This window comes from Oncorhynchus keta, chromosome 10 (genome assembly GCF_023373465.1).
Source record: "Oncorhynchus keta strain PuntledgeMale-10-30-2019 chromosome 10, Oket_V2, whole genome shotgun sequence".
In the NCBI taxonomy this organism is placed as follows: Eukaryota; Metazoa; Chordata; class Actinopteri; order Salmoniformes; family Salmonidae; genus Oncorhynchus; species Oncorhynchus keta.
In genome coordinates this window covers 58,029,128-58,044,188 of record NC_068430.1, presented here as the reverse complement: position 1 = coordinate 58,044,188, position 15,061 = coordinate 58,029,128, and the positions used below count along the sequence as shown (strand labels likewise).

Genomic DNA, 15,061 nt, shown 5'->3' with positions numbered 1-15,061 from the left:
ACCCTGAGACACTTTGTGAATACAGACTTGAATTGTGTGCATGTAAGTAAGTAGGGCCGGGGAGAGGAGTGTACTGCAGGTGTGTGTGGTGGCCTGGCTGGTCATTTGTTAGTGGGCTGTAGCCTCAAGCCCTCTCTCTTCCAATGAGCCAGTGCCTGAGTATCTAACATAAATCTGTGGCAGTAATTCTGAGAGAACAAATGGAAATATTTGTGCAATCAAAAGGGAATATTCAGAAGGTACAGACCACACCTTCAACTGTATATGTTTAAGCTATTTAATGGTGTGAGCGACAGACAGGAGTTGGGGTCTCAACATGACCCGCTTTGTATGACACTTGGACTTTGCATGTCACATGTGACTGGATCACAACCAGTCATATCTAGTAATCATAAACGCAACATTCAGGGAATTTCATTAATTTGGACATTTGCTCAGTACTTGAAGGGTGAATAGAAAAACTCACATTAGACCTCTTTGAAGGTGACAGCACATTAGTACAATCTAGTGGATAGAAAATTGTACAACACAGGTTATTCTGTAAATGCACTACAATTCAGCCATATGAGACTTGACGCAGGATTAATATTGGTAACTTCAACCCATGTCAGATTTAAGAATATTCCATACCTGATTGAACAGACAGTACCAACACATACATAAGCATAATAATCCAGCCTGTGTCACATTTTTGACACTTCATCCAAAGCTTTACCTTGAAAAATGTAAACAGGCCTAAAAACAGGAAATGCTAGCTGAAGTGGATGGTCACAGTCACTTTCATTACTTATCAAGAGAAGAGAGGAAGGCAGGAGGATAGGGGGTTTCTTCAACCTACACCCATCTATCCACTCTCTCTCTCCCCCTACACCCACACCTCTCCATATCTCTCCAAGTCCAATCTGTCAACTTTCAGTAAAAACCACACTTGAAGCAAATGTAAACATTTAATTAAACCGATTTAATCAAAGGGCAGTTGAACAAGTGTGAGCAAAATTCAGTATGAGGGGGATAAGGCAGTTGACCAACAGCATAACAACTTCCCCTAATGTATCCTGGAGAGAAAGCGATAGCACGATAATACCACACGCCATGAGAGAAATTGGAGAGACACACCTTGTGAGCATCATGCCTAACAGGAAGTATAAAGAAGAGACTTTCCTTGAAGGATGGAGATGGAGAGGAGGGTCTCAGCTGAAGTCCAAGAATTCTGATATATTCTGTCCGGTTGTCCCTCAAACAGGCCTGCAGGTGCCATCAACCAGCCTACTGTACATACCATCTGTGAGTGAACTGTGAGGATTGACGAGAGGGAGAGGGAGAGAGTTAACTCAATTTGTGATTGTTTATTCCACTTGCTTTGGCAATGTTAACATGTGTTTCCCATGCCAGTAAAGCCCCTTTTAATTGAAATGAGAGAGAGAGAGAGAGAGAGAGAGAGAGAGAGAGAGAGACAGACAGAAAGTTAATCAATGTTGAGCATTCCATTTAAAATAGTATAAAACTGTTCTAGAGTCATATTGTCTCAGCACAGTTGGGTACAGCAGGGTTGGAGAGATATGCAGACTTACAGTCATGGGGCCAGGTTTATTTTCATCAGGGTGTTGTGGGAGGTGGTAGTATACAGGACTTTGAGAGCATAATTTCCACTGGATTGGGCTGAGTGACTGAACTGTGTGAATGGTCCTGTCGGTTGGTCGCTGTGTGTGTGTGTGTGTGTGTGTGTGTGTGTGTGTGTGTGTGTGTGTGTGTGTGTGTGTGTGTGTGTGTGTGTGTGTGTGTGTGTGTGTGTGTGTGTGTGTGTGTGTGTGTGTGTGTGTGTGTGTGTGTGTGTGTGAGCGAGTGAGTGAGTGAGTGAGCGGGGGCGATCAGTAAGTAATATTAGACTGATTCCTTATCATTGATCATCAACCTATCAACAGGGAGTATGTACAGATGTAGGATCTTAGTTTGATCATTTTCTCACAGCAGGAAAAGAATCCTGCAGAAACAGAAAAATTTAATTATTGTGTGGATTATAATTAATTGTAATTTTCCTAAGGGTTGATACGTTTTAGTTAGGACAAATCAAGTCTGACATTTTAAAGTGGAAATTCCAAACTTTAGAAGCCTTTTTAAACCTCGAACATGACTACTGCAAAAGTCATGTTCACAATTGAAGAGTATTGCCTACGTCTACCTTTCAGTGAGCAGGAAAGGATCTTGGTGACATATACCCATACCAATAAAAAGGCTTATTTCTAATTTACGGAACATTCAGAACACACACACAAACATGTAAGCCGTGACTATAGCTTAATTAGATATTGTTGCATATGTAAGCATAGCCAAGTGCCAGATGGGTAACCATTTACAGTAACCGCTGTTCATTATTACTCAGTCAATAAACATCATCAGCCGGCAAAAGATCTAGCTAAGCTGACCTTTCTGCAGCAAGTAGCAAGCAGCTTAATCTTATAGCAGGTTAAGGGACTAACTTACTTCCACTAGCTACTACTAGCTAGCATGACTACAGCCAGTAACCAGTTAGAGCTAGTATGCCAGCCTGCTAGCTAGTCAGTAGCCAGCTAGTGCAACCCAACTTTGTTCAGTTGTTGTTGAGTTTGTTATATTGGCATGCTAACTTCATAATATATTATGCATCTCAGCTAAGATGAGTATTTTTATCTTCCTGTCACACTCACACAGTCTAATTCTTCTTCATCATCATCATCATCTTCTTCTTATATGATATAATGGCGGTCCATAAACAAACGTTAAGGTGCATGCTGCCACCTACTGTGCTGGAGTGTGTGGTCAATCACGGTTTACAACATTAGCTCCACATTTCTAAATCATCCTACCTAACTCAGTACTTTTGAGAAATAGTCTAATCCTTTCTTTGTGCTGCCAACCTAGGCTGTAAACACAGCCCCTAAGCCTCATGAATATTCTATGAGGCGGTGTGTGCTTCTGGGAATGAACAAAATGAGAAACCCAAATCAAAATTTTAATACATTTATCCATATCCATATATTTATATGTACATATTCTCATTCACCCCTTTAGATGTGTGTGTATTAGGTAGTTGTTAGGGAATTGTTCGATGTACTTGTTAGATATTGCTGCACTATCGGAACTAGAAGCACAAGCATTCCAAAATTGGATTTACTTCCTTCAGATTGAAATACTGTCAAAACTACTGTCAGACTGATTTGTAATAGACTGTAATAGACCACAAATTTTAAAAAGTAAACATTGGCAGTTGATTAAATAACTTGACATAGTGGGGTAACAAATGTTTTTTTATATATCAAAATGGGGTTACAGGACAAAAGGTTTAGGAACCCCTGCTTTATCCTTTCCTCACTACTAGCTAACTATTGACAAAATTATCAGCAGAAAATTTCAGAAAAATTATCAGCAGCAATTCAAAATATCTAGTACAGTAACTGCTAGTGCTCTCCAACCTTGTTCCTGGATAACTACCTTTTTGCTCGAACCCAAGTTGTAACTATCTGATTCAGCTTATCAACCAGGTAATTATTAGAATCAGGTGAGCTAGATTAGGTTTGGAACAAAAACCTACAGGACTGTATAGACAGCAGCACATCTTTCACATGGCCCAGCACTGCTCTTACTTAAACTATATGTATCATGGCACAAGGAGAGACCCAGATGCAGACACAGGAGGCAGATGGTTGGAGTCTTACAATATACAACCAGTAATACGAATTGGAGTGGATCCTTTGTCTGAACCATCCAAGGCATTTAACTGATTCCAGAGGCTGACCCAAAACAACGTCACCGCTGAAGAGGAAGACAGAGCGGCCTTCTGGTCAGACTTCAGAGGCGAACTCACCACCCACCGCTTCCAAGTATATTACTCGCTAATGTCCAGTCTCTAGATAACAAGGCAGACGAAATTAGGGCAAGGATTGCTTCCAGAGAGACATCAGGGATTGTAACATACTCTGTTTCATGGAAAGATGGCTCTCTCGGGATATGCTGTCAGAGTCGGTACATCCATTGGGATTCTTTGTGCGTCGTGCCGACAGAAATAAACATCTCTCCGGGAAGAAGGAGGGTGGGAATGTATGTTTGATGATTAACTCATGGTGTAATTGTAACAACATACAGGAACTCAAGTCATTTTGTTCACCTGACCTTGAATTCCTCACAATCAAATGCCGACCGCATTATCTCCCAAGAGAATTCTCGTCGGTTATTGTCACAGTCGTGTATGTCGCCCCCGCCGCCCATCGAGCCGATACCACGACAGCCCTCAAGGAACTTCACTGGACTCTATGCAAACTGGAAACCATATATCCTGAGGCTGCTTTATTGTAGCTGGGGATTTTAACAAAGCAAATTTTAGAACAAGACTACCTAAATTCTATCAGCATATTGTATGTAGCAGATTGTAGTACCCGCACTGGCAAAACATTGGATCACTGCTACTATAACTTCCGGGATGCATACCAGGCCCTCCCCCGCCCTCCTTTTTGCAAATCTGACCATGACTCAATTTTGAACCACCGCATTTAACCATGGAAAGGTGACCTGGAATATGGCCGAATACAAATAGTGTAGTTATTCCCTCCGCAAGGCAATCAAACAAGCGAAATGTCAGTATAGGGACAAAGTGAAGTTGCAATTCAACAGCTCAGACACGAGACGTATGTGGCAGGGACTACAGACAATCACAGACTACAAAAAGAAAACCAGCCACGTCACAGACACCAACGTCTTGCTTCCAGACAAACTAAACACCTTCTTTGCCCGCTTTGAGGATATTACAGTGCCACCGATGTAGCCCACTACCAAGGACTGTGGGCTCTCCTTCTCTGTGGCCAACATGAGTAAGACATTTAAACGTGTTAACCCTCACAAGGCTGCCGGCCCAGACAGCATCCCTAGCCGTGTCCTCAGGGTATGCGCAGCCCAGCTGGCTGGTGTGTTTACAAACATATTCAATCTCTCCCTATCCCAGTCTGATGTCCCCACATACTTCAAGATGACCACCATTGTTCCTGTACCCAAGAAGGCAAAGGTAACTGAACTAAATGACTATCGCCCCGTAGCACTCACTTCTGTCATCATGAAGTGCTTTGAGAGACTAGTCAATGATCATATCACCTCCACCTTACCATAGACCCACTTCAATTTACATACTGCCCCAATAGGTCCACAGACGATGCAATCACCATCACACTGCACACTGCCCTATCCCTTCTGGACAAGAGGAATACCTATGTTAGAATGTTGTTCATTGACTACAGCTCAGCATTCATCACCAAAGTCCCCTCCAAGCTCATCATTAAGCTTGAGGCCCTGGGTCTCAACCCCTGTTTATGGAATTTCATTCCTATATGTTCATCAACCAATTCAATTAAAACACTCTGCCCATTTCTAAGAATTTGTAAGATACTTATTTGCATAAAATGCAACAGCGCCTCTTCAACCTCAGGAGGCTTAAGAAATTTGTCTTGTCACCTAAAACCCTCACAAACTTTTACAGATGCATAATTGAGAGCATCCTGTTGGGCTGAATAACTAGCCCTCCAGAACACCTACAGCACCCGATGTCACAATAAGGCCAAAAAGATCATCAAGGACAACAACCACCAGAGCAACTGCCTGTTCACCCCGCTACCATCCAGAAGGCAAGGACAGTACAGGTGCATCAAAGCTAGGACCGAGAGACTGAAAAATAGCTTCTATCTCAAGCCCATCAGACTGTTAACTTCTTGCGGATTAGTTGGACGCTAGCCCTAAATAAACAATAACATTTAAGACAGAGAATCGTTATTGTCTTTACCAGAGAAAAATATCAAAGAACGCGCTCTCATTCACGCGCTTGGAAACACTACAGCCAAAATGGGAGCCACCTAGAAAAACTACTGGTTTGTCCTCTGGGTTTTGCCTGCCATTTCAGTTCTGTTATACTCACAGACATTATTTTAACAGTTTTCGAAACTTTCGAGTGTTTTCTATCCACATCTACCAATCATATGCATATCCTAGCTTCTGGGCCTGAATAGCAGGCAGTTTACTTTGGGCATGATTTTCATCCGGATGTCAAAATACCGCCCCCTATCCCAAAGAAGGTAAACAGTAATCACTAATATAGAGAGGCTGCTGCCTACATACAGACTTGAAATCATTGGCCACTTTAATAAATGGATCACTAGTCACTTGAATAATGCCACATGAATAATGTTTACATATCTTGCATTACTCATCCCATATGTATATACTGTATTTTATACCATATATTACATCTTACCTATGCCGCTCAGTCATTGCTCATCCATATATTTATATGTATATATTCTTATTCCATCCCTTACCTAGATTTGTGTGTATTGGGTAGTTGTTGTGGAATTGTTAGATTACTTGTTAGATATTGCTGCACTGTCGGAACTAGAAGCACAAGCATTCCGCTACATTGGCAGTAACATCTGCTAACCATGTGTATGTGACCAATAACATTTGATTTGATATGATTTGATTTAAAGAGCCGGTTTTCCCAATGTTGCGTACACTCAGTGGCAACATCGACTTTGGGGAAAACTTCAAGGTGTTGACTTGAATCGTTCTATGTGGATACTGGCAAATAGCCCTCAGAAATCTGACAATAAAAAGACATCTGCTTCAACCTGACTGACAATTGCAAAGTTGTATCCAGATACATTTTCGTTCTGCATTTGGGGCTCGGTGGATTTTAAAATGTATTTGGTTTGGACTGATGTTTTCTCTCACCCGTTGTGGGCTGTATCAACGGTGATTTTGGGACTTGTCTTGCGATCACAGCGGAGAGGGTCGTGGGATCCGCGCGCCTGTCTGGTGCAACTGAAGGGCAAGACAGCCATAGTTACTGGAGCTAACACAGGTAACTGTTTTGTATGGTGCCACTTGGCATGGGCTATATACTTGTTTTGCTTGGATAGGCTTATCCAGTCAATTTGATTCAATAATTATATTTTTCCACCAAGTGCACAGACAAAAACTCTAAACCAAATGGTAATACAACCAAATCTAAATACTATTTAAATCATAATTGGTAACCCACTGGGCACAGACGTCAATTCAGCATCTATATTCACTTTGGTTCAATTTCATCTAAAGGATGTGGAAACAACTATGATTTAACCAGTGTTTGTCCAGTGGGGAAATACCTCTTGACATGACGCATTTCCCTCACTTTTCACCCCCCAGCCCCCACTCAAAATGTCTCGAATAGATTTCGGATTTTAGTTAATGGCATGCTTTTGGAATCTCGCTTTTGAAGAAAGTGAGAGTTCTCCTGTATGTCCACATGTTTTTGTCCGTGGGGGAGGGTTTCCATTCCTTTTAAACTCTACTGACAGTTTTGCATTTTAGCTCATGTGCCCACTCTGGTATTGACACGCGCGCTCTAGCCAGCACGGCGCAGATATGCGCACATACAGCCTACATTTATGAGATTATTATCGACAGAAGTGCGATATTATTTTTTATTTGTCAAATGGCAGCCAAGCATCGATTAGCAAATCACCAGAAAAACACCCTTGATATTTATTGGAAAAAAGCATCAAGGTCCTTGCTATAATGGCACATTATTTTGTGAGAAAACCATCAGTAGAGTTGAAAATGCGATGGAAACCGATTTAACTTGTCTTTTTTATTCGGTTCATGGGAATTAGTATTTTTATGTTCACTACGTCATCAGGCACAGCCTTTCGTCTGCAACGAATCAATTTAATGGAAACAAGTCTCTAGTGGGAAAATGTGCATATTGTTTTAGAATATTCAGCATGGAAATCTGTCACCAATTGGATGGAAATGTAGCTATAGCCACAAAAAGATCCCACCTTGTCTAGCATATTTTGTTTTGTCGACATTTGGAACGATTACCAAGTTTCCCGACACATTTGCTGTTTCCATCAGGCCTGTCATTACACTTGTTTTTATCCAACATGTACTTAACTTTGGTTATAAACCAGGTTTCCATCCAACCTTTATGCAAGTAAAGTACACTGCTAAACAAATGTCACAGTAGGCCTGATGGAAACATCACATTTAAAGGTAAACTTTTAAAAATGTTGGCAAAACAAAATATTTCAAAAGGTGGGTTTTGTGATGATGCGAACACATCCTCATTTGAACATTGCCCCTTATTTAAATTGTATTTGTGAGTGTTTATTTCTATGTATATTTTATTCCAGGAACCTGCTTAACTTACATTATTCATATCAGAGTTGAAAATCAAATGAAAGCTATTTAACTATTTTTTATTACATAAATGGGAATTTAACCACAAAAGTTATTTTTTAATGTGCACTCTGTCATCACGCACAGCCTTTTGTCCACAAGTCAATTCGATGGAAACATCTCTGGTGGTAAAATGCGCATATTACAGATAAATGCAGATTTTAGAATATTTGCATTAAAATCTGTCATCAATTGGATGGAAGCCGAGCTATAGACAAACACTTGGAACAATAGCTGTGCATGTCAGTTAGCTCAGAACTCAGAAGTGCCAAGTTTCATGTGAAGGAAACTGTCACGAGGTGGAAACGTGACAGGTTATTTGTAACTAGGATGAACATGCATAGTGAAGTGAAGACCAAAACAGAAGGGCTAGTTTCAGCATTTAATAAATAATAGGGCATGGTTTACAAGTTCACCTTTTCAGCAGTGGCCTTTCTCACTGGGCCAGGAATATTTATAAACCATGCAATTTCAAATGACAAACAATCAAAGTAACTTTTCATGGAGCCCAAAATCCCTGGCGACGCCCCTGCCAGTGAGTGTCGAATTTGGTCAACAAAAAAATTCTCTTGAACTTTGTTTTGTCCTGCTTGAGTGTCTTTATCACTAACGTCAACTCACTCACTTTTGTTCATCGCCTTGGTCCGTACAATTGACCTTATTTTAGCGCCAAGAAAATGTCATACTTCCAGATCAACTGTAATGTCAATACCATTGTAAAGCACAATTTCTCCCCTTTCATGCCGAGACCACCACGCCGCCTGTTTCTGCATGATTTTTATTTTTTTATTTTTTTATTTCACCTTTATTTAACCAGGTAGGCTAGTTGAGAACAAGTTCTCATTTGCAACTGCGACCTGGCCAAGATAAAGCATAGCAGTGTGAACAGACAACACAGAGTTACACATGGAGTAAACAATTAGCAAGTCAATAACACAGTAGAAAAAATGGGCAGTCTATATACAATGTGTGCAAAAGGCATGAGGAGGTAGGCGAATAATACAATTTTGCAGATTAACACTGGAGTGATAAATGATCAGATGGGCATGTACAGGTAGAGATATTGGTGTGCAAAAGAGCAGAAAAGTAAATAAATAAAAACAGTATAAAAACAGTATGGGAATGAGGTAGGTGGAAAAGGGTGAGCTATTTACCTATAGACTATGTACAGCTGCAGCGATCGGTTAGCTGCTCGGATAGCTGATGTTTGAAGTTGGAGAGGGAGATAAAAGTCTCCAACTTCAGCGATTTTTGCAATTCGTTCCAGTCACAGGCAGCAGAGTACTGGAACGAAAGGCGGCCAAATGAGGTGTTGGCTTTAGGGATGATCAGTGAGATACACCTGCTGGAGCGCGTGCTACGGATGGGTGTTGCCATCATGACCAGTGAACTGAGATAAGGCGGAGCTTTACCTAGCATGGACTTGTAGATGACCTGAGCCAGTGGGTCTGGCGACGAATATGTAGTGAGGGCCAGCCGACTAGAGCATACAAGTCGCAGTGGTGGGTGGTATAAGGTGCTTTAGTGACAAAACGGATGGCACTGTGATAGACTGCATCCAGTTTGCTGAGTAGAGTGTTGGAAGCCATTTTGTAGATGACATCGCCGAAGTCGAGGATCGGTAGGATAGTCAGTTTTACTAGGGTAAGCTTGGCAGCGTGAGTGAAGGAGGCTTTGTTGCGGAATAGAAAGCCGACTCTGGATTTGATTTTTGATTGGAGATGTTTGATGTGAGTCTGGAAGGAGAGTTTGCAGTCTAGCCAGACACCTAGGTACTTATAGATGTCCACATATTCAAGGTTGGAACCATCCAGGGTGGTGATGCTAGTCGGGCATGCGGGTGCAGGCAGCGATCGGTTGAAAAGCATGCATTTGGTTTTACTCGCGTTTAAGAGCAGTTGGAGGCCACGGAAGGAGTGCTGTATGGCATTGAAGCTCGTTTGGAGGTTGGATAGCACAGTGTCCAATGACGGGCCGAAAGTATATAGAATGGTGTCGTCTGCGTAGAGGTGGATCAGGGAATCGCCCGCAGCAAGAGCAACATCATTGATATATACAGAGAAAAGAGTCGGCCCGAGAATTGAACCCTGTGGCACCCCCATAGAGACTGCCAGAGGACCGGACAGCATGCCCTCTGATTTGACACACTGAACTCTGTCTGCAAAGTAATTGGTGAACCAGGCAAGGCAGTCATCCGAAAAACCGAGGCTGTTGAGTCTGCCGATAAGAATTTGGTGATTGACAGAGTCGAAAGCCTTGGCGAGGTCGATGAAGACGGCTGCACAGTACTGTCTTTTATCGATGGCGGTTATGATATCATTTAGTACCTTGAGTGTGGCTGAGGTGCACCCGTGACCGGCTCGGAAACCAGATTGCACAGCGGAGAAGGTACGGTGGGATTCGAGATGGTCAGTGACCTGTTTGTTGACTTGGCTTTCGAAGACCTTAGATAGGCAGGGCAGGATGGATATAGGTCTATAGCAGTTTGGGTCCAGGGTGTCTCCCCTTTGAAGAGGGGGATGACTGCGGCAGCTTTCCAATCCTTGGGGATCTCAGACGATATGAAAGAGAGGTTGAACAGGCTGGTAATAGGGGTTGCGACAATGGCGGCAGATAGTTTCAGAAATAGCGGGTCCAGATTGTCAAGCCCAGCTGATTTGTACGGGTCCAGGTTTTGCAGCTCTTTCAGAACATCTGCTATCTGGATTTGGGTAAAGGAGAACCTGGAGAGGCTTGGGTGAGGAACTACGGGGGGGCGGAGCTGTTGGCCGAGGTTGGAGTAGCCAGGCGGAAGGCATGGCCAGCCGTTGAGAAGTGCTTATTGAAGTTTTCGATAATCATGGATTTATCGGTGGAGACCGTGTTTCCTAGCCTCAGTGCAGTGGGCAGCTGGGAGGAGGTGCTCTTGTTCTCCATGGACTTCACAGTGTCCCAGAACTTTTGGAGTTGGAGCTACAGGATGCAAACTTCTGCCTGAAGAAGCTGGCCTTAGCTTTGCTGACTGACTGCGTGTATTGGTTCCTGACTTCCCTGAACAGTTGCATATCACGGGGCTATTCGATGCTATTGCAGTCCGCCACAGGATGTTTTTGTGCTGGTCGAGGGCAGTCAGGTCTGGAGTGAACCAAGGGCTGTATCTGTTCTTGGTTCTGCATTTTTTGAACGGAGCATGCTTATCTAAAATGGTGAGGAAGTTACTTTTAAAGAATGACCAAGCATCCTCAACTGACGGGATGAGGTCAATGTCCTTCCAGGATACACGGGCCAGGTCGATTAGAAAGGCCTGCTCACAGAAGTGTTTTAGGGAGCGTTTGACAGTGATGAGGGGTGGTCGTTTGACTGCGGCTCCGTGGCGGATACAGGCGATGAGGCAGTGATCGCTGAGATCCTGGTTGAAGACAGCGGAGGTATATTTGGAGGGCCAGTTGGTCAGGATGACGTCTATGAGGGTGCCCTTGTTTACAGAGTTAGGGTTGTACCTGGTGGGTTCCTTGATGATTTGAGTGAGATTGAGGGCATCTAGCTTAGATTGTAGGACTGCCGGGGTGTTAAGCATATCCCAGTTTAGGTCACCTAACAGAACAAACTCTGAAGCTAGATGGGGGCGATCAATTCACAAATGGTGTCCAGGGCGCAGCTGGGAGCTGACGGGGGTCGGTAGCAGGCGGCAACAGTGATAGACTTGTTTCTGGAGAGAGTAATTTTCAAAATTAGTAGTTCAAACTGTTTGGGTATGGACCTGGAAAGTATGACATTACTTTGCAGGCTATCTCTGCAGTAGACTGCGACTCCGCCCCCTTTGGCAGTTCTATCTTGACGGAAGATGTTATAGTTGGGTATGGAAATCTCTGAATTTTTGGTGGCCTTCCTGAGCCAGGATTCAGACACGGCAAGGACATCAGGGTTAGCAGAGTGTGCTAAAGCAGTGAGTAAAACAAACTTAGGGAGGAGGCTTCTGATGTTGACATGCATAAAACCAAGACTTTTTCGATCACAGAAGTCAACAAATGAGGGTACCTGGGGGCATGCAGGGCCTGGGTTTACCTCCACATCACCCGCGGAACAGAGAAGGAGTAGTATGAGGGTGCGGCTAAAGGCTATCAAAACTGGTCGCCTAGAGCGTTGGGGGCAGAGGATAAGAGGAGCAGGTTTCTGGGCATGGTAGAATATATTCAGGGCATAATGCGCAGACAGGGGTATGGTGGGGTGCGGGTACAGCGGAGGCAAGCCCATTCTCGATTCAAGAAGGCAGTGAGCTCCATTGTGTCTCCTCTTAAGACTCTAGGGGCAGTATTTCATTTTTGGATAAAAAGACGTGCCTGTTTTAAGCGCAATATTTTGTCACGAAAAGATACTCGACTATGCATGGAATTGATAGCTTTGGAAAAAAAACTCTGACGTTTCCAGAACTGCAAAGATTTTCACTGTGAGTGCCCTAGAACACAACCTTTGGCAAAACCAAGATGTTACTGCAACCAGGAAATGAACAGGATTTCTGAAGCTACGTTTTGCATTGTCTCCTTATATGGCTGTGAATGCCCCAGGAATGAGCCTACCCTTTCTATCGTTTCCCCAAGGGGTCTGCAGCATTGTGACGTATTTGCAGGCATATCATTGGAAGATTGACCATAAGAGACTACATTTGCCAAGTGTCCGCACGGTGTCCTGCGTGGAAATTGGTGCGCAAAACTCAGCTGCTGGTATTTTTCCATGGGATTCTGAGAAAAACCATGCTTCCACGAAAGGCATATCAATGAAGAGATATTTGACAAAACACCTTGAGGATTGATTCAAACAACGTTTGCCATTGTTTCGGTCGATATTATGGAGTTAATTCGGAAAAAAGTTTGACGTGTAGGTGACTGAATTTTCGGTTCGTTTCGGTAGCCAAATGTGTAGTAACAAAATGGAGCGATTTGTCCTACACAAAGAATCTTTCAGGAAAAACTGGACATCTGCTATGTAACTGAGAGTCTCCTCATTGAAACATCTGAAGTTCTTCAAAGGTAAATTATTTTATTTGATTGCTTTGCTGGTTTTTGTGAATATGTTGCCTGCTAAATGCTATGCTAAATGCTAAGCTAGCTATCAACACTCTTACACAAATTATTGATTTTCTATGGTTCAAAAGCATATTTTGAAAATCTGAGATGACAGTGTTGTTAAGAAAAGGCTAAGCTTGAGAACAGGCATATTTATTTAATTTCATTTGCGATTTTCAGAAATCGTTAACGTTGCGTTATGGTAATGAGCTTGAGCAGTAGTCACGATCCCGGATCCGGGATGGGGAGTTCTATGAGGTTTAAAAAATGGCAGGTGGGAAAGCAAAACTAATGCGTGGGAGTGAGAAGGAGACATGTTCTGTGGTAAAACTGCTTTTTTCATTCGATCTGTCCCAACTTATCACCTCCAAAATGTAAATAAAACACTATTAAAAAGTTTATATAATGTGTCACTACATACCTATTTGAAGGTTTGTGTCAATTGGAAGCAGGTTTTTAGGGCAGTGCTAAAGTGATCTTCAGAAGTAAACAGCAGCTTTCAGAGCCATGATCGCTTGCAGGGATGACACAAAGAATTACTTGGTATCCCCCGTTACCCCCGTCACGGTCCATTTCTTGTTTTTAAACAATAAGAGAAGTGCTACACCTGGTGGAGAGAGATTGTAAGACAGAAATAGTTTCTTTATGCGTGCGGTACACTACGGCATGTACGTCACGATGTAACAAAGGGTCAGTTTTTTCAACCTTTCTCCAATACTATAGATCCATTACCATGTCGATCAACACTTGAATAGAAACCTAGTTCACACCCCCGATTTTAAAGTCAACACAGTCCCATTAGTTTTCTTTGCAGCCTCGTCTGAATGTCACTGTTGCGCACAATTGTACAGAATGGGGTGAGTTTACGTTAACCCTGTTAACCTCCCTCCCTCTACTCCCCTATCCCGTTTTCTCATTCCCTTTCCCCCGTCTTTCTGTTTCTCGTTCTCTTTTTCTACCACTCCTACTCTTTCCCTCTCTCATTCTACTTCTTCTTTCTCTCTCATTTTCTCCCTAACTCCTTTCCTCTTACACCCCACCCCCACCACCTCACCTATCACACTCTCAGGGATAGGGAAGTTCATTGCCCTTGACTTTGCCCTGCGCGGGGCTCGTGTTATCATGGCGTGCCGGAGCGAGGCTCGCGGTAGCGTCGCCCTGCATGAGATCCGTAAGCGGAGTGGGAATGCAGACGTGCACCTGCGTCTGGTGGACACCTCGTCCCTGGCGTCGGTGAGGGCGTTCGCAGACGGTGTCCTGCGAGAGGAGAAGGAGCTCCACATACTGGTCAACAACGCCGGGGCTTCAGGTGGGCATCGGTTCCAGATTAGCCTGGAATACACACTTAGGCTGGAATCCACACTGAATATCGTTCACATTGTATTACTGTTCCAGTGAAGGAGCTCTATCCACATCCTGTTCGACAATGCCAGGGCTTCAGGTGGGCATCGGTTCCAGATTAGCCTGGAATACACACTTAGGCTGGAATCCACACTGAATATCGTTCACAATGTATTACTGTTCCAGTGAAGGAGCTCTATCCACATCCTGGTCGACAATGCCAGGGCTTCAGGTGGACATTGGTTCCAGAGTCAGTTATAGCCTGAAATCCACACTGAATATCGCTACATTTTCAATATTCACCTGAAGCAGAACCGTCATGAAAGGGAGCGATATTCACTCTGGATTCCAGGCTAAGATGCAGGTAGCCATGGGTGGACATCAACAGCCATCACACTAGTGTGATCAACTAGGTTTGAATCAAGAGTGTCTACACGCCATAA

General features: G+C 43.3%; 1 protein-coding gene across 5 annotated transcripts in view; it reads left to right on the top strand.

Annotated features, from left to right (window-relative positions):
• Nucleotides 1–6,498: 6,498 nt before the first annotated feature.
• The window catches only part of LOC118389038 (retinol dehydrogenase 11-like), a 32,198-nt gene continuing 23,635 nt past the window's right edge, over nt 6,499–15,061 (top strand). For all 5 annotated transcript variants that reach the window (XR_008144675.1, XM_052527343.1, XM_052527342.1 and 2 more), the window contains exons 1-2: nt 6,499–6,874; nt 14,347–14,586. Coding sequence is in view for 4 of the 5 variants with exons in the window: in XM_052527343.1 (XP_052383303.1) it covers nt 6,712–6,874; nt 14,347–14,586 (403 nt within the window). In the remaining variant the exon portion in view is untranslated. The remainder of the gene's footprint in view (nt 6,875–14,346; nt 14,587–15,061) is intronic.